General features: G+C 41.5%; 1 protein-coding gene across 1 annotated transcript in view; it reads left to right on the top strand.

Moving 5' to 3' along the window:
• The window catches only part of LOC121578298 (receptor-type tyrosine-protein phosphatase T-like), a 510,655-nt gene that overhangs the window by 148,928 nt on the left and 341,655 nt on the right, over positions 1–20,072 (top strand). The window contains exon 3 of the mRNA XM_045223992.1: positions 6,493–6,764. Coding sequence (XP_045079927.1) covers positions 6,493–6,764 — 272 coding nt within the window. The remainder of the gene's footprint in view (positions 1–6,492; positions 6,765–20,072) is intronic.

The following is a 20,072-nucleotide window of genomic DNA, read 5'->3' as shown; positions in this document are numbered from 1 at the left end:
AAATTTCGCATGGTATACACCGTCCAACAAAATGCTTACTTGCAGGTTCCTTCTCAACAATATGGACGTACAGTGGGGTGAAAAAGTATTTGATACACTGCCGATTTTGCAGGTTTTCCTACTTACAAAGCATGTAAAGGTCTGTAATTTTTATCATAGGTACACTTCAACTGTGAGAGACGGAATCTAAAACAAAAATCCAGAAAATCACATTGTATGATTTTTAAGTAATTAATTTGCATTTTATTGCATGACATAAGTATTTGATCACTAACCAACCAGTAATAATTCCATCTCTCACAGACCTGTTAGTTTTTCTTTAAGAAGCCCTCCTGTTCTCCACTCATTACCTGTATTAACTGCACCTGTTTGAACTCGTTACCTGTATAAAAGACACCTGTCCACACACTCAATCAAACAGACTCCAACCTCTCCACAATGGCCAAGACCAGAGAGCTGTGTAAGGACATTAGGGATAAAATTGTATACCTGCACAAGGCTGGGAGGGCTACAGGACAATAGGCAAGCAGCTTGGTGAGAAGGCAACAACGGTTGGCGCAATTATTAGAAAATTGAAGAAGTTCAAGATGACGGCCAATCACCCTCGGTCTGGGGCTCCATGCAAGATCTCACCTCGTGGGGTATCAATGATCATGAGGAAAGAAAACCATTAGTAACACACTACGCCGTCATGGATTAAAATCCTGCAGCGCACGCAAGGTCCCCCTGCTCAAGCCAGCGCATGTCCAGGCCCGTCTGAAGTTTGCCAATGACCATCTGGATGATCCAGAGGAGGAATGGGAGAAGGTCATGTGGTCTGATGAGACAAAAATATAGCTTTTTTGTCTAAACTCCACTCGCCGTGTTTGGAGGAAGAAGAAGGATGAGTACAACCCCAAGAACACCATCCCAACTGTGAAGCATGGAGGTGGAAACATCATTCTTTGGGAATGCTTTTCTGCAAAGGGGACAGGACGACTGCACCGTATTGAGGGGAGGATGGATGGGGCCATGTATCGTGAGATCTTGGCCAACAACCTCCTTCCCTCAGTAAGAGCATTGAAGATGGGTTGTGGCTGGGTCTTCCAGCATGACAACGACCCAAAACACACAGCCAGTTCAACTAAGGAGTGGCTCCGTAAGAAGCATCTCAAGGTCCTGGAGTGGCCTACCCAGTCTCCAGACCTGAACCCAATAGAAAATCTTTGGAGGGAGCTGAAAGTCAGTATTGCCCAGCGACAGCCCCGAAACCTGAAGGATCTGGAGAAGGTCTGTATGGAGGAGTGGGCCAAAATCCCTGCTGCAGTGTGTGCAAACCTGGTCAAGACCTACAGGAAACGTATGATCTCTGTAATTGTAAACAAAGGTTTCTGTACCAAATATTAAGTTCTGCTTTTCTGATGTATCAAATACTTATGTCATGCAATAAAATGCAAATTAATTACTTAAAAATCATACAATTTGATTTTCTGGATTTTTGTTTTAGATTCCGTCTCTCACAGTTGAAGTGTACCTATGATAAAAATGACAGACCTCTACATGCTTTGTAAGTAGGAAAACCTGCAGAATCGGCAGTGTATCAAATACTTGTTCTCCCCACTGTATGTGTGTGTACACTTGAGCCAGTGTGTGTGAATGTGTGAGTCAATTTGTGTGTATGTGTGTGAGTCAGTGTGTTGGCAAGATGGGGTTGGCGAGAGTGCTGATGTAAAATGGCGGTGGCTGAGGAGAATAAGACATTTAATCAGCCTAGTTCACCAGCCATGCCCTGGTTAGGGTCTCCGCTAGATTGGATCACCACTCTGAATTGATTGGCTTGATTCCGGACCCAAGGTTGGGATGATTGATACTGTATCTCCTTTGTGCATAACCAATTGATGTGCTTCACTGAATCACTGGACATTTAACACCGGATCATCGCAACTAGCTAGCTGCAACCAAATGGATGTTGTGTTTGGCTAATCAGCCTTGAGCTAGCCTCGAGCCAGGCCCATCTCCCGGCTATCTACCTCTCTGTCAACCGGACGGGACCTCCTAGTGTTGACACAGAGCCCCGCCGATCCAACACGACTGGTCTGCTGACAAAATCGTCTGTTGTGGTTTCAACAGGCTTCCCGTTACGACATCGACCACGAAGATCCATCTGCTAGCCCCGGCCCGCTACCACATGCAAGCCGTGGCCTCTTGCTCGCCAGTGCTGTAGCAGCCCTCATACTACCTCCGAACTCTCCTATTGCTGTTCACCGGACCTTATGATAACTCAGCTATACAGCAGATGCCTGCTGGACTGTTCCTTTATACGGTACCGCATCCTGTTTATGTTTAGCCTCAGCCCAAACTTTTTCGCCATTACCAGCTGTTGTCTTAGCTATCTCGAATAACACCTGTGATTGCTTTATGCCTCTCTCCCATGTCAATATGCCTTGCTTATTGCTGTTTCGGTTATTTCTTATTGTACTATTTCACTGTAGATCCCCCAGCCCAGCTCAGCCTGCCTTAGATAGCTCCTTTGTCCCACCCCCCATACACGTGGAGACCGACTCAATCGGTGCCTCCAGTGATGCTATCTCTTTCATCGTTACCCAACACTTAGGTTTACCTACACTGTACTCATATCCTTCCATATCCTTGTCTGTACATAATGCCCTGAATCTATTCTACAACGCCCGGAAATCTGCCCCTTTTTTTCTCTGTACCCAACGCACTAGAAGACCAGTACTTAAAGCCTTTAGCCGTATCCTTATTCTACTCCTCCTCTTTTCCTCTGGTGATGTAGAGGTTAACCCAGGCCCTGTAGCCCCCAGTATCACTCCTACTCCCCAGGCGTTATCATTTGTTGACTTCTGTAACCGTAAAAGCCTTGGTTTCTTGCACGTTAACATCCGAAGCTTCCTCCCTAAGTTTGAGTTATTCACTGCATTAGCACACTCCGCCAACCCTGATGTTCTAGCAGTGTCTGAATCCTGGCTTAGGAAGGCCACCAAAAATTCAGAAATGTCCGTCTCGATAGAACTGCCAAAGGGGGTGGGGTTGCAATCTACTGTAGAGAGAGCCTGCAGAGCTCTATCGTACTATCCAGGTCTGTGCCCAAACAGTTTGAGCTTCTACTTCAAAAAATCCACCTTTCCAGAAATAAATCTCTCACTGTTGCCGCTTGCTACAGACCCCCCTCAGCCCTGAGCTGTGCCTTGGACATCATATGTGAACTGATTGCCCCCCATCTATCCTCAAAATTCGTACTGCTTGGTGACCTAAACTGGGATATGCTTAACACCCCGGCCAACCTACAATCTAAACTATATGCCCTCAATCTCACACAAATTATCAACGAACCTACCAGGTACAACCCTAAATCTGTAAACATGGGCACCCTCATAGATATCATCCTGACAAATTTACCCTCTAAATACACCTCCGCTGTTTTCAACCAGGATCTCAGCGATCACTGTCTTATTGCCTGCGTCCGTAATGGGTCCGCGGTCAAACGAACACCCCTCATCACTGTCAAACGCTCCCTAAAACATTTTAGCGAGCAGGCCTTTCTAATTGACCTGGCCCGGGTATCCTGGATGGATATTGACCTCATTCCGCCAGTAGAGGATGCCTGGTTGTTCTTTAAAAGTGCTTTCCTCTCAATCTTAAATAAGCATGCCCCATTCAAAAAATTCAGAACTAAGAACAGATATAGCCCCTGGTTCTCCTCAGACATGACTGCTCTTGACCAGCACAAAAACATCCTGTGGCGTACTGCATTAGCATGGAACAGCCCCCGCGATATACAACTTTTCAGGGAAGTCAGGAACCAATAGCAAATTGGATGTAGTCTATCACAGTGCCATCCGTTTTGTCACCAAAGCCCCATATACTACACACCATTGTGACCTGTAAACTCTCATTGGCTGACCCTCACTATATATTCGTCGCCAAAGCCATTGGCTCCAGGTCATCTATAAATCACTTCTAGGCAAATCCCTGCCTTATCTTAGATCATTGGTCACCATAGCAACACCAACCCGTAGTATGCGTTCCAGCAGGTATATCTCACTGGTCATCCCCAAAGCCAACACCTCCTTTGGCCGCCATTCCTTCCAGTTCTCTGCTGCCAGTGACTGGAACGAACTGCAAAAATCTCTGAAGCTGGAGACTTTTATCTCCCTCACTAACTTTAAGCCCAAAAATTAGCCCACCCAACTACCTCATCCCCATATTGTTATTTATTTTGCTAATTTGCACCCCAGTATCTCTATTTGCACATCATCTTTTGCACATCTATCATTCCAGTGTTAATACGAAATTGTAACTATTTTGCACTATGGCCTATTTATTGCCTTACCTCCATAACTTACTTCTGTTGTATTTTTGACTTTATGTTTTGTTTACCCCATATGTAACTCTGTGTTGTTGTTTTTATCGCACTGCTTTGCTTTATCTTGGCCAGGTCGCAGTTGTAAATGAGAACTTGTTCTCAACTGGCTTACCTGGTTTAATAAAGGTGAAATAATAAAAATTATATTGGAAGGCACATGAGACAGAATATTGCCAGAATGTTTACATTTGCCTTGCTTGATGTTCAGTTATCAAAGCAACGTCCCAGAGAATATGTGTCACCTCAATATATTCTTTGTTATTCCAGCAGCACGTCCTCTCACACCTATTCATCCCTCTTCCTGTCTAAATCTCACCATTTTACACTACTTTTGCTTTCGATCCATCTCTCTGCTCTCTTGCTTTCTCTTTCTTCTCTCCCTGCAGATTTCAACAATATTATATAGTACAAGACATTCCTCAGACTTCATGAGTCTGGGTTCAAATAGAGGGTTCAAATAGTATGTGTTTTCTTTAAAATACATTTTAGTGTTTGATTGAGCCTGCCTGGAGTGCCAGAGGGGTGGGGCTTTTACTTTGAGCTCCACACTGTCAAGTGCAGCTCAAGTACAGTGCCTTGCAAAATTATTAATTCCCCTTGGCGTTTTTCCTACTTTGTTGCATTACAACCTGTAATTTAAATTATTTTTATTTGGATTTCATATAATGGACATAAACAAAATAGTCCAAATTGGTGTAGTGAAATGAAAAAAATAACTTGTTTAAAAAAAGTATATAAAAAATATTACAGAAAAGTGGTGTGTGCATATGTATTCACCCCCTTTGCTATGAAGCCCCTAAATAAGATCTGGTGCAACCAATTACCTTCATAAGTCACATAATTAGTTAAATAAAGTCGACCTGTGTACAATCTAAGTGTCACATGATCTGTCACATGATCTCAGTATATACACACCTGTTCTGAAAGGCCCCAGAGTCTGCAACACCACTAAGCAAGGGGCATCACCAAGCAAGCGCCACCATGAAGACCAAGGAGCTCTCCAAACAGGTCAGGGACAAAGTTGTGGAGAAGTACAGATCCGGGTTGGGTTATAAAAAAATATCAGAAACTTTGAACATCCCACGGAGCACCATTAAATCCATTATTAAAAAATGGAAAGAATATGGTAACACAACAAACCTGCCAAGAGCGGGCCGCCCATCAAAACTCACGGTCCAGGCAAGAAGGGCATTAATCAGAGAGGCAACAAAGACAACAAAGATAACCCTGAAGGATCTGCAAAAACTCCACAGCGGAGATTGGAGTATCTGTCCATAAGACCACTTTCAGCCGTACACTCCACAGAGCTGGGCTTTACGGAAGAGTTGCCAGAAAAAAGCCATTGCTTAAAGAAACACGTTTGGTGTTCGCCAAAAGGCATGTGGGAGACTCCCCAAACATATGGTAGAAGGTACTCTGGTCAGATGAGTCTAAAATTTAGCTTTTTGGCCATCAAGGAAAACGCTCTGTCTGGTGCAAACCCAACACCTCTCATCACCCCAAGAACACCATCCTGTAGGGATGTTTTTCATCGGCAGGGACTGGGAAACTGGTCAGAATTGAAGGAATGATGGATGGCGCTAAATACAGGGAAATTCTTGAGGGAAACCTGTTTTAATCTTCCAGAGATTTGAGACTTGGACGGAGGTTCAAGGTTCACCTTCCAGCAGGACAATGACCTAAGCATCTGCTAAAGTAACACTTGAGTGGTTTAAAGGGAAACATTTAAATATCTTGGAATGGCCTAGTCAAAGCTCAGACATCAATCCAATTGAGAATATGTGGTATGACTTAAAGATTGCTGTACACCAGCGGAACCCATCCAACTTGAAGGAGCTGGAGCAGTTTTGCCTTGAAGAATGGGCAAAAATCCCAATGGCTAGATGTGCCAAGCTTATAGAGACATACCCCAAGAGACTTGCTGCAAAAGGTGGCTCTACAAAGTATTGACTTTTGGGGAGCGGGGGGAGTGGGGTGAATAGTTACTGTATTTGCCACTGTATTTGAAAGAATACAAATAACATTTGATCCCAGATCTGGTAGACAACAAATCGTTCTGTTCTAGGCCAGAAAGACTCCTCTTCCTTGCCTCAGCTCACTTCTTGGTTCTTTCTCTTCCCTGATAGGTTCTTTCATGGTGGTGAACGGCTCGGGCCGGGCGTCGGGACAGAAGGCCCACCTGCTCCTGCCTACCCTGAAGGAGAACGACACACACTGCATCGACTTCCACTACTCTCTGTCCAGCCGTGACGGCTCCAGTCCTGGGGCGCTCAACGTCTACATCAAGGTGAACGGCGGCTCCCAAGGAAACCCTGTGTGGAACGCCTCCGCCTCTGTGACCGAGGGCTGGGTCAAGACCGAGCTGGCCATCAGCACCTTCTGGCCCAACTCCTATCAGGTGAGGGGAGAGCTTCAGTGTCCGCACATACATCTGTGTGGTGTTCATTAGGGGACACAATGGAAAATGTTTTCATAAAAAAGTGTTTATTTTAGATTTCTTAAAGTCTGTATTCTTCCGTTTGGTGCCTAATGAACAGAACACTGATGCAGGCTTTTGATGTAACGCAATATGTTTGATATGTTCACGACACTGCTATCACACAAACTATAGGCATGCTCAATCCACTGTTCAGAACCGGTGTGTGGTAGGCCTATTGTTGGATATTCGATTTCTTAATAATATTTCCGTTGTGATTGATATTGCCTGTCTTACCTGCGCGATGAGGTTCGACAACTCACAGTTATTTCCTAATGTAACCCAATTCCTTTATTTGCAGTCTTGTTAGTTAGCCAATAGGGTTAAGAATTGCTTAATTTGTAAGTAACATGAATACTCACGCCATGGCGGTCTCAGTGAAATTCAATCGGATGAGTATCACTTATTTAATTGCTCTGATTTAAATACAATTATTAACTATTTATCATCCTGAAAGTCCTCGCCATCATACTGCTGATTTCTTTTTTAAACAGTTGTTCGCTTCATGAACAAGGTTGCGTTCCCAATGGCACCCTATTCCCTTTAGTGCACTTCTTTTGACCAGAGCCCTATGGGCCCTAGTCAAAAGTAGTGCACTAAATAAGGAATAGGGTGGCACTGGAGATGCAGCCCAAGTTTTAAAGGCAAAACTGAAACATTGCGATGGTAATTAGTTCTGGCTCTAGAATATGAGCAATATGCTAATTTTCATCTGCTGAGGCTTTACACGCAGAGGCAACTTTTGTGCACCGCAACTTTCATCCAATTTGGCTGAAATGGCCCTAAATTAGTCTATTTCATTCTATTTTCAGTCTTCAACTCTCGCTGAAATGGGTCGCCTAAAAGGACTTAATAATAAAAAATAAATATAATATGCCATTTAGCAGACGCTTTTATCCAAAGCGACTTACAGTCATGCGTGCATACATTTTTTTTTTGACTTCAGAGTGGGGAGTGTAGTCACCCCAGTGACAATTATCTTGGCAAATCATCTAACTGTAAATGGCCAAGTTAAATCACCTCTCTCTCTCTCTCTTACACAATCCATTCTCACACACACCGTCTCTGACTTTCTCTCGCCCTCTCTCTCTCGCTGTCTGAATCTCTCTCACTGTCTCTCTCTATATACATCTCTTCCTCACCCCGTCTCTCTCACTCTATCACAACCCTTTATTTATTTCTCTCCATCCATGCCCTCTCACTCTTTACTCAACCCCTCTCTCTATCTCCCCTTCATCTCTTTCTCTTTCTCTGTGCAAATAAAATACACTGTCAATAGATTCATTTTTCAGTTAATGGTATTCAGTTCTTTGATGTGGAAAGTAATTTTGTAGTTTTTTAATTTTGTAAGCTTTTTGAATGGTCTTCAATGGGCAAAAACATTGCAATGGTCTTCAGTGAAATAACGTAATAAAAGGCGTCTGGTAGAAGTAGAATTAATATCTTATATGACCGTGGTTTCATGAATTTGATGATTTAAACACGATTCAAAAGAAAAGGGAAATGAACACGGAAGTATGATGTAGGAACACGTCACTGGCACAGGGTATTGCATAACTTAATGACCTTGGTGAGGCGGAAAGACTAATACTGTGAATATTTGGTAATTTTGTCTTATAATTAAATATTGACATAGTCCGTAGGCTAAGGCAGGGGTTTTCAAAGTGGGGTACGTGGTGAGGTACTGCAGGGGGTCCGCAATTAATGAATTTCATTTAGAAAAATACTCATAGGGATTTTGTTATGTGAAAAATAGTTATTTTATGAAGACCGCTAGCTACAACAGAATACCATCATGAATACCATGTTTATGTTTCTGCGTCCAGTATGAAGGAAGTTAGAGGTAGTTTCATGAGCCAACGCTAACTAGCATTAGCGCAATGACTGGAAGTCTACAGGAACAGTTTGCATGCTAGCTGTTCCTGTTCATTTGACTCTGGGGAAGTAGATAAATGGCTTCATTGCCAAAAACCTTTAATATGGAGAAAATTACAGTCAGTCGAGCTAATTACAGGGTTTTGTGTGTTTAGAAAAATCTTAGGCGGGCCGTCTATGGTAATATTTGAGATGGAAAACAGTTTCAGTGTCAACTTAAATGACCAAAACCAGATAGAAAGCATACAAAAAAGATATTGAACTACAGTATATACAGTGCATAGAGTTGCAGAAAATGTGCTTTAAAACTCCCATGTTGTCTCTCAGCTCCATGCCAAACTGTGTAGAATTGCTGGAAATTCCTTTTAAAAACAAAAAAAAGGTATCTCAATTCAATGGAAATGTGTAGAATTATTAAGTTTACAACAGAAACATGTTCTCTCCGCCGTCAAGATATCTTTCTAACTAATTGGCTATGTTAGAGTTTACACTTCCTCTTCCAATGAACTGTGGGGAGGTCAAAATAATGAAACTGTCTGCCAAATCTATTCATTTTGATTAAGTACAGTGAGGGAATTAAGTATTTGATCCCCTGCTGATTTTGTACGTTTGCCCACTGACAAAGACATGATCAGTCCATAATTTTAATGGTAGGTTTATTTGAACAGTGAGAGACAGAACAACAACAAAAAAATCCAGAAATACGCATGTCAGAAATGTTATCAATTGATTTGCATTTTAATGAGGGAAATAAGTATTTGACCCCTCTGCAAAACATGATTTAGTACTTGGTGGCAAAACCCTTGTTGGCAATCACAGAGGTCAGATGTTTCTTGTAGTTGGCCACCAGGTTTACACACATCTCAGGAGGGATTTTGTCCCACTCCTCTTTGCAGATCTTCTCCAAGTCAATAAGGTTTCGAGGCTGATATTTGGCAACTCGAACCTTCAGTTCCCTCCACAGATTTTCTATGGGATTAAGGTCTGGAGACTGGTTAGGCCACTCCAGGACCTTAATGTGCTTCTTCTTGAGCCACTCCTTTGTTGCCTTGGCCGTGTGTTTTGGGTCATTATCATGCTGGAATACTCATCCACGACCCATTTTCAATGCCCTGGCTGAGGGAAGGAGGTTCTTACCCAAGATTTGACGGTACATGGCCCCATCCATCGCCCCTTTGATGCGGTGAAATTGTCCTGTCCCCTTAGCAGAAAAACACCCCCAAAGCATAATGTTTCCACCTCCATGTTTGACGGTGGGGATGGTGTTCTTGGGGTCATAGGCCGCATTCCTCCTCCTCCAAACACGGGAGTTGAGTTGATGCCAAAGAGCTCGATTTTGGTCTCATCTGACCACAACACTTTCACCCAGTTCTCCTCTGAATCATTCAGATGTTCATTGGCAAACATTAGATGGGCCTGTATACAGTGGGGAAAAAAAAGTATTTAGTCAGCCACCAATTGTGCAAGTTCTCCCACTTAAAAAGATGAGAGAGGCCTGTAATTATCATCATAGGTACACGTCAACTATGACAGACAAAATGAGATTTTTTTTCTCCAGAAAATCACATTGTAGGATTTTTTATAAATTTATTTGCAAATTATGGTGGAACATAAGTATTTGGTCAATAACAAAAGTTTCTCAATACTTTGTTATATACCCTTTGTTGGCAATGACACAGGTCAAATGTTTTCTGTAAGTCTTCACAAGGTTTTCACACACTGTTGCTGGTATTTGGACCATTCCTCCATGCAGATCTCCTCTAGAGCAGTGATGTTTTGGGGCTGTCGTTGGGCAACACGGACTTTCAACTCACTCCAAAGATTTTCTATGGGGTTGAGATCTGGAGACTGGCTAGGCCGCTCCAGGACCTTGAAATGCTTCTTACGAAGCCACTCCTTCGTTGCCCGGGCGGTGTGTTTGGGATCATTGTCATGCTGAAAGACCCAGCCACGTTTCATCTTCAATGCCCTTGCTGATGGAAGGAGGTTTTCACCCAAAATCTCACGATACATGGCCCCATTCATTCTTTCCTTTACACGGATCAGTCGTCCTGGTCCCTTTGCAGAAAAACAGCCCCAAAGCATGAGGTTTCCACCCCCATGCTTCACAGTAGGTATGGTGTTCTTTGGATGCAACTCAGCATTCTTTGTCCTCCAAACACGACGAGTTGAGTTTTTACCAAAAAGTTCTATTTTGGTTTTATCTGAACATATGACATTCTCCCAATCTTCTTCTGGATCATCCAAATGCACTCTAGCAAACTTCAGACGGGCCTGGACAGGTACTTGCTTAAGCAGGGGGACACATCTGGCACTGCAGGATTTGAGTCCCTGGCGGCGTAGTGTGTTACTGATGGTAGGCTTTGTTACTTTGGTCCCAGCTCTCTGCAGGTCATTCACTAGGTCCCCCCGTGTGGTTCTGGGATTTTTGCTCACCGTTCTTGTGATAATTTTACCCCACAGGGTGAGATCTTGCGTGGAGCCCGAGATCGAGGGAGATTATCAGTGGTCTTGTATGTCTTCCATTTCCTAATAATTGCTCCCACAGTTGATTTCTTCAAACCAAGTTGCTTACCTATTACAGATTCAGTCTTCCCAGCCTGGTGCAGGTCTACAATTTTGTTTCTGGTGTCCTTTGACAGCTCTTTGGTCTTGGCCATAGTGGAGTTTGGAGTGTGACTGTTTGAGGTTGTGGACAGGTTTCTTTTATACTGATAACAAGTTCAAACAGGTATACGAGTGGAGGACAGAGGAGCCTCTTAAAGAAGAAGTTACAGGTCTGTGAGAGCCAGAAATCTTGCTTGTTTGTAGGTGACCAAATACTTATTTTCCACCATAATTTGCAAATATATTCATAAAAAATCCTACAATGTGATTTTCTGGATTTTTTTTCTCAATTTGTCTGTCATAGTTGACGTGTACCTATGATGAAAATTACAGGCCTCTCTCATCTTTTTAAGTGGGAGAACTTGCACAATTGGTGGCTGACTAAATACTTTTTTCCCTCACTGTATGTGCTTTCTTGAGCAAGGGGACCTTGCGGGTGCTGCAGGATTTCAGTCCTTCACGGCGTAGTATGTTACCAATTGTTTTCTTGGTGACTATGGTCCCAGCTGCCTTGAGATCATTGACAAGATCCTCCCGTGTAGTTCTGGGCTGATTCCTCACCGTTCTCATGATCATTGCAACTCCACGAGGTGAGATCTTGCATGGAGCCCCAGGCCGAGGGAGATTGAGAGGTATTTTGTGTTTCTTCCATTTGCAATTAATCGCATCAATTGTTGTCACCTTCTCACCAAGCTGCTTGGCAATGGTCTTGTAGCCCATTCCAGCCTTGTGTAGGTCTACAATCTTGTCGCTGACATCCTTGGAGAGCTCTTTGGTCATGGCCATGGTGGAGAGTTTGGAATCTGATTGATTGATTGCTTCTGTGGACAGGTGTCTCCCTTTAAGAGTGTCCTCCTAATCTCAGCTCGTTACCTGTATAAAAGACACCTGGGAGCCAGAAATCTTTCTGATTGAGAGGGGGTCAAATACTTATTTCCCTCATTAAAATGCAAATCAATTTATAACATTTTTGACATGCATTTTTCTGGATGTTTTTGTTGTTATTCTGTCTCTCACTGTTCAAATAAACCTACCATTAAAATTATAGACTGATCATGTCTTTGTCAGGGGGGAAACGTACAAAATCAGCAGGGGATCAAATACTTAATTCCCTCACTGTATACTTGCCATTATCATTCACCTGATGCTAAGACAAGACGCAACTTTCTTTTTGCTGACATATGATGGGGGTCACTGGGTCGCTGGTTTGCCTGGGTGGGGGTCCCTGGGCAAGAAAAGTTTGAAAACCCTGGGCTAAAGCACACATTAGGTGTGAAGGTAAATCAAATAACCTTTTCTGCTTTTCATATTTCATGACACTGGTTGAAAGAGTTGACCGTTTGTTAATTAAAACAGGTAAGAACAGTCTTATTATGGAGTTCATTGACTTTAATTGACTGCCTGTTAAATATTGGGCTTGGGTATCTCCTTAAGAATCTGACTGTGTGGTCTTAAAGGGACAGCTAAGACCCCACAGTGTGTTTGATCAGACAAATGAGTCTGGCACAAAAGATAAGTGGCCCATTTTACACAAATTAATGTTTCCTTTTTTTTTGCACTCCCCTGCCCGAGTTATTTGAAGCACGATGGGCCATTTAGAGAATTCTGTCTTAGCGTTTTAATACGGAGGTATTTCAAACAAAGCGCTGACAACATAATTGTTTCTATATAAACGTGATACGCAAACACACTGTGTGTGAGACATTAGAATTTCTCTCTGCATTTCACGCACGTTTTCTTTACCAGAAAATTGCCATCCAAGAAATCAGAAACCTCACTCGTCCTTTGTTCAAAGCCTCTCTGTCTGCTTTCCTCCCTCTAATTCAGTTGGGGCGGTTGAGAATTCACACAATGTACCACTCCAATTCACCACCACTATGCACTCCAAACGTTCTGTTTCTGTCACAAACGAACCAGGAAAGAAAACATGCAAACATATCACGCATTTATTTATACCATTTATAAAATATATATTTTGAATACAGACTAATTCAAAAATAAGTGAAAATGTACAAATTATCCAACGGATTATGATAATTTTCAGGTGAAAAACTATTTTAATTTGGTCCATGGCTCAGACGGCCAAGTGGACGAAAGGCTGTTTGGTTCAGCTCAGTTGTGAACGCAAAGAGGAAGAACTTTGAGGCTGTTTCCGATTAATACAAAATGCCATGCTTGTGGGTGGTAACATTCAAATGAAACCCAGCCCTGAAACAAAGCATAGGACTTCCCACTTCAAGGCCAAATATATCATACTTTGACAAAAATTATGACCTATTGATGTAAATCATAGTACAACATCATGGGAAACTCTGGTCATCAGTTTTAAGAAGTGGATTTATGATGGTGTGGGGGTTTTAACTTACATTGCCTTGCAAAAGTATTCATCCCCCTTGGCATTTTTCCTATTTTGTTGCATTAGAACTTGTAATTTAAATTGATTTTTATTTGGATTTCATGTAATGGACATACACAAAATAGTCCAAATTTGTGAAGTGAAATGAAAAAATTACTTCTTTCAAAAAAAGTTATAATGGACAAGTGGTGCGTGCATATGTATTCACCCCCTTTGCTATGAAGCCCCTAAATAAGATATGGTGCAACCAATTAACTTCAGAAGTCACATAATTAGTTAAATAAAGTCCACCTGTGTGCAATCTAAGTGTCACATGATCTGCCACATGATCTCAGTATATATATATATATATATATATATATATATATATATATATATATATATATATATATATACCAGTTCTGAAAGGCCCCAGAGTCTGCAACACCACTAAGCAAGGGGCACCACCAAGCAAGCGGCACCATGAAGACCAAGGAGCTCTCCAAACAGGTCAGGGATAAAGTTGTGGAGAAGTTCAGATCCGGGTTGGGTTATAAAAAAATATCAGAAACTTTGAATATCCCACGGAGCACCATTAAATCCATTATAAAAAAATTGAAAGAATATGGCACCACAACAAACCTGCCAAGAGAGGGCTGCCCTCCAAAACTCACAGACCAGGCAAGAAGGGCATTAGTCAGAGAGGCAACAAAGAGACCAAAGATAACCCTGAAGAAGCTGCAAAGCTCCACAGTGGAGATTGGAGTATCTGTCAAAGGACCAACTTAAGCCGTACACTCCACAGAGCTGGGCTTTACGGAAGAGTGGCCAGAAAAAAGCCATTGCTTAAAGAAAAAAATAAGCAAAGGGCATGTGGGAGACTCCCCAAACATATGGAAGAAGGTACTCTGGTCAGATGACACTAAAATTGAGCTTTTTGGCCATGAAGGAAAACGCTATGTCTGGCGCAAACCCAACACCTCTCATCACCCCGAGAACACCATCCACCATGGTGGTGGCAGTATCATGCTGTGGGGATGTTTTTCATTGGCAGGGACTAGGAAACTGGTCAGAATTGAAGGAATGATGGATTGCGCTAAATACAGGAAAATTCTTGAGGGAAACCTCTTTCAGTCTTCCAGAGATTTGAGACTGGGACGGAGGTTCACATTCCAGCAGGACATTGACCCTAAGCATACTGCTAAAGCAACACTTGAGTGGTTTAAGGGGAAACATTTACATGTCTTGGAATGGCCTAGTCAAAGCCCAGACCTCAATCCAATTGAGAATATGTGGTATGACAAAGATTGCTGTACACCAGCGGAACCCTTCCAACTTGAAGGAGCTGGATCAGTTTTGCCTTGAAGAATGGGCAAAAATCCCAGTGGCTAGATGTGCCAAGCTTATAGAGACATACCCCAAGAGACTTGCAGCTGTAATTGCTGCAAAAGGTTGCTCTCCAAAGTTTTGACTTTGGGGGGGTGAATAGTTATGCACGTTTTTTTTGTCTTATTTCTTGTTTGTTTCACAATAAAAAATAATTTGCATCTTCAAAGTGGTAGGCATATTGTGTAAATCAATACATTTTAATTCCAGGTTGTAAGGCAAAGAAATAGGATAAACGCCAAAGAGGGTGAATACTTTCGCAAGCCACTGTACCTCAGTCCCAACAGGCAGTATTAGCTAGTTAAGTTTTCACTGACTCTGAGTGCATTTAGCTATTTAGCTAGCCAGATATCTAGTGATTGCATTAGTGGCTAACACAATTTATTTTAGCCACAACTTGCTAAGAAAATACAAACTGGCAGTTTGCAGGCAGTAAGATACACAAACTAATAGTGTAATTATATAACACTTGTGGATTTATTTTAAGAAGCTAAGTGGAAGTCAACATCGTTGTCACCATCATCTTGTTGCATCTGACCACACTGACAGAGTGAACGGCATGGCAAGCAGGAGGAGAGAGAGCGAGACCAGTGTTGGCAACTATTTTTCAGTGAGAATCGCTATTGGCTCCTTGATTTGTCACTAGATTAAATTTTTCCCCCTCTCCTGCCACACACCCTCTCCTCTTGTACTTCTCTGCCTGTGTGTGCGCAGTTGCTTTGACTTCTGTTGCTTCTCCACTCTTGTTTGCGGCTGAATTGAGTGGGAAAAGTCACTAAATACTATCAAAACCATAGAAACTCTCGCTGGCAAAACTCCCCAAAGCTGAATTTGTCGCTAGCCTCTTTTACCAATAAAAGTCTCTAAATTGGCAACAAGGAGAGATACAACTCAAGTAGAAAACGGCGTAAACTATCAAAACGGACGGAGTGGCGTATCATATTTACCAAACCAACCAGTTGAAATACCATTATAGAAGGTAAAGTTAAAATCCAAACCGGTCTCTTCATCCATATAGTAAAATACGGTATACCACCTAGCCCTAGTTGGTGGATATAAAGTCTAAGACATTTGATAGGCTAATGAAGAGTTTTTTCCAGGATAGAATCAGTGCCAACTGTTGAGCTTAGCATAGGGCTAACATGTTATCTGAAGGGAACCAGCTACAATTTAGCATTCTGTCAAATGTAAGTAAATCCAATATTTTAATTGGCTGATAAGTATTTTGTGCCAGAGAAACTGTTTAAATTTAAATGGTTGCTTATGTTCGCAAGAATGGACCCAATGTTTTCACCCGTTGAAAGGAGACAAGTCCACAGCCTCAGCAGAAACCTTTGGATTAGGCTTGTCTGCCGCCCTGAATACATTCCCCTTACAAAGCCTCCCATGAATCTCATGAAGAAGCTGCAAGATTACCATCCCTCCGCTTACACATTTCCCCGTTTTCCACCTCAAATGTTGCTCCTGCAAGCCAGGTAGGGCTTCTCTATGTCAGAGACGTCCCCGCAATGTTTTATACCTGCAGCCGATAACAGTAATAAAGGCATCACTGTTGTCACCCTCCGTGACGTGTTTGCACACCTCTGCTTTCTCCTAAACACTTAGGGGAATAAAAGGGAAAACGGAACACATAAGATTTTAAGACAATTGGGTAAATGCTCACCACTTAAGAGAATGCAAAAGGAGCCTGACAAATGATTTAATTACTTTTTTCACATTCCCAAAAACTAAAACAAACTTATAACGACAACTCAAAAACACACACAAACAATGACTACACATCTCATCTGCCCAGACCCGTCTGCTCACACCTCCATGCCTAGTGCCTGCATTATTGTTTGCCACTTGGTCTTAAATTGTACCAATTTGTTTTTCTCAGTCACCCATTCTATTTCAATAATAAATCATTAGATTTTTCCATTGTGTTAATGATGGCGGATTGACTTCCAAGTTATTAGTATTAATTTTTTCAAAATAATTAATGAGAAAAGAATCGTCCAGCCCATTGTGTATCTCATTACACCCCCATATGTCATTTCTTGAAAAATGCAGACAAATGGATTAAAAGTAAGTTTATATCGTAATACTTCTGACAGCCAACATTCTAGCTCCGCCCACCAATTCTGAACTTTACAGCATTCCCAAAAAGTATGGATTATTGCGTCATTATTAGTTTTACACTTGAGGCATGACTCTATATTGTTTTGTAGAATTTGTGAATTATCTCTTGTATAATAAATTCTATACATTAGTTTATACCGGATAAAGCATACATTTTCCTTACCTGTAATGTTGTTAATTCTGCACCAACTTTCCCTCCATCTTATGCCAGCATCAGTTCTTTTTAAATCTTGGTTCCAATAGTTTATATTTGTTCTAGGCGATTGTCAGTTGGATATGCTCTTTGCAAGGTTTTGTAGATCTTTCCTATCATAGGAACATCATTTTCTGACTCAAATAAAATTCCCTCAAGATTGCTGATTGCTCTGATGTCCAAAAGATTTGGAATCAAAATGTCCTGATATGTAACTTTTAAGTTGCATGTATTTGAAACTACAATATCTACAGTTGAAGTCTGAAGTTTACATACACCTTAGCCAAATACATTTGAACTCAGTTTTCACAATTCCTGGCATTTAATCATAGTAAAAATGCCCTGTCTTAGGTCAGTTAGGATCACCACTTTATTTTAAGAATGTGAAATGTCAGAATAATAGTAGAGAGAATGATTTCTTTCAGCTTTTATTTCTTTCATCACATTCCTAGTGGGTCAGAAGTTTACATACACTCAATTAGTATTTGGTAGCATTGCCTTTAAATTGTTTAACTTGGGTCAAACGTGTCGGGTAGCCTTCCACAAGCTTCCCACAATAAGTTGGGTGAATTTTGGACCATTCCTCCTGACAGAGCTGGTGTAACTGAGTCAGGTTTGTAGGCCTCCTTGCTCACACATACTTTTTCAGTTCTGCCCACACATTTTCTATAGGATTGAGGTCAGGTATGCTTGGGGTCATTGTCCATTTGGAAGACCCATTTGCGACCAAGCTTTAACTTCCTGACTGATGTCTTGAGATGTTGCTTCAACATAATTTTCCTTTATCATGATGCCATCTATTTTGTGAAGTGCACCAGTCCCTCCTGCAGCAAAGCACCCCCACAGCGTGATGCTGCCACCCCCGTGTTCACGGTTGGGGTGGTGTTCTTCGGCTTGCAAGTTCAATCCTTTTTCCTCCAAACATAACGATGGTCATTATGGCCAAACCGTTCTATTTTTGTTTCATCAGACCAGAGGACATTTCTCCAAAAAGTACTATCTTTGTCCCCATGTGCAGTTGCAAACCTTAGTCTGGCTTTTTTATGGCAGTTTTGGAGCAGTGGCTTTTTCCTTGCTGAGCGGCCTTTCAGGTTATGTTGATATAGGACTTGTTTTACTGTGGATATAGATACTTTTGTACCTGTTTCCTCCAGCATCTTCACAAGGTCCTTTGCTGTTGTTCTGGGATTGATTTGCACTTTTCGCACCAAAGTACGTTCATCTCTAGGACACAGAACGCGTCTCCTTTCTGAGCGGTATGATGGCTGCGTGGTCCCATGGTGTTTTTACTTGCATACTATTGTTTGCACAGATGAGCGGGGTACCTTCAGGCATTCGGAAATTGCTCCCAAGCATGAACCAGACTTGTGGAGGTCTACAATTTTTTTTCTGAGGTCTTGGCTGATTTCTTGTGATTTTCCCATGATGTCAAGCAAAGAGGCACTGCGTGTGAAGGTAGGCCTTGAAATACATCCACAGGTACACCTCCAATTGACTCAAATGATGTCAATTAGCCTATCAGAAGCTTCTAATGCCATGACATCATTTTCTGGAATTTTCCAAGCTGTTTAAAAGCACAGTCAACTTAGTGTAGTAAACGTCTGACCCACTGGAATTTTGAGACAGTGAATTAAAAGTGAAATAATCTGTCTGTAAACAATTGTTGGAAAAATTACTTGTGTAATGCACAAAGTAGATGTCCTAACCGACTTGCCAAAACGATAGTTTGTTAACAAGAGCTTAAATGACTCCAACCTAAGTGTATGTAAACTTCCGACTTCAACTGTATAATAATATGGTTATTATGTGCTAAAAGAAAAATAATTTCCTTGTTACTAATGCCAATTTTAAAGTATAGTTTCACCAGTTTATCTAACTGCAGGCATTTCAACAGTGGCACACACAGCAACAGGAAGTCAGGGAGTCAACCAAATCCCTTTTTTTAATCTTGAAATATAACTGTGACTTTATTCTCAAAATGTTACATTTAATTGACTTTATTCTCGAAACATTGCCACTTTATTCACAAAATTAAATTGAGACTTTATTCTCGAAATATTGCCTATTTAATCTCGAAATATTGCCACTTTTTAAGTACAATCCATGTAACAATAAAAAATATTGAAGTACCACCGCCCATCAACATTTATTTATTTTTTCTGTTCACTTGGTGCTAATACTCTTCTGTAAAATACCCCATAATGTCAGTGGAATTATGTTTTTTTAGAAATTGTAATAAATGAATAGAAAATTAAAAGCTGAAATATCTTGATTCAATAAGTATTCTACCCCATTTGTTATGGCAAGCCTAAATAACTTCAGGAGTAAGAATTTGCTTAACAAGTCAGACACTAAATTGCATAGACTAACTATGTGTGTAATAATGGGGTTTAACATGATTTTTGAATGACTACCCCATCTCTGTACCCCACACATAGAATTATCTGTAAGGTCCCTCAGTCGAGCAGTGAATTTCAAGCACAGATTCAACAACAAATACCAGGGAGTTTTTCCAGTGCCTCACAAAGAAGGGCACCTGTTGGTAGATGGATAATAAATAAATAAATAAAAAGCATACATTGAATATCCCTTTGAGCATGATGAAGTTATTAATTACACTTTGGATGGTGTATCAATACACTCAGTCACTTCAAAGATAAAGGTGTCCTTCCTAGCTCAGTTGATGGAGAGGAAGGAAACCGCTCAGGGATTT

Source organism: Coregonus clupeaformis, chromosome 12 (genome assembly GCF_020615455.1).
Source record: "Coregonus clupeaformis isolate EN_2021a chromosome 12, ASM2061545v1, whole genome shotgun sequence".
Taxonomy (NCBI): Eukaryota; Metazoa; Chordata; class Actinopteri; order Salmoniformes; family Salmonidae; genus Coregonus; species Coregonus clupeaformis.
The sequence above is the reverse complement of the archived record's forward strand: the minus strand, read 5'-3'. Positions and strand labels throughout refer to the sequence as shown.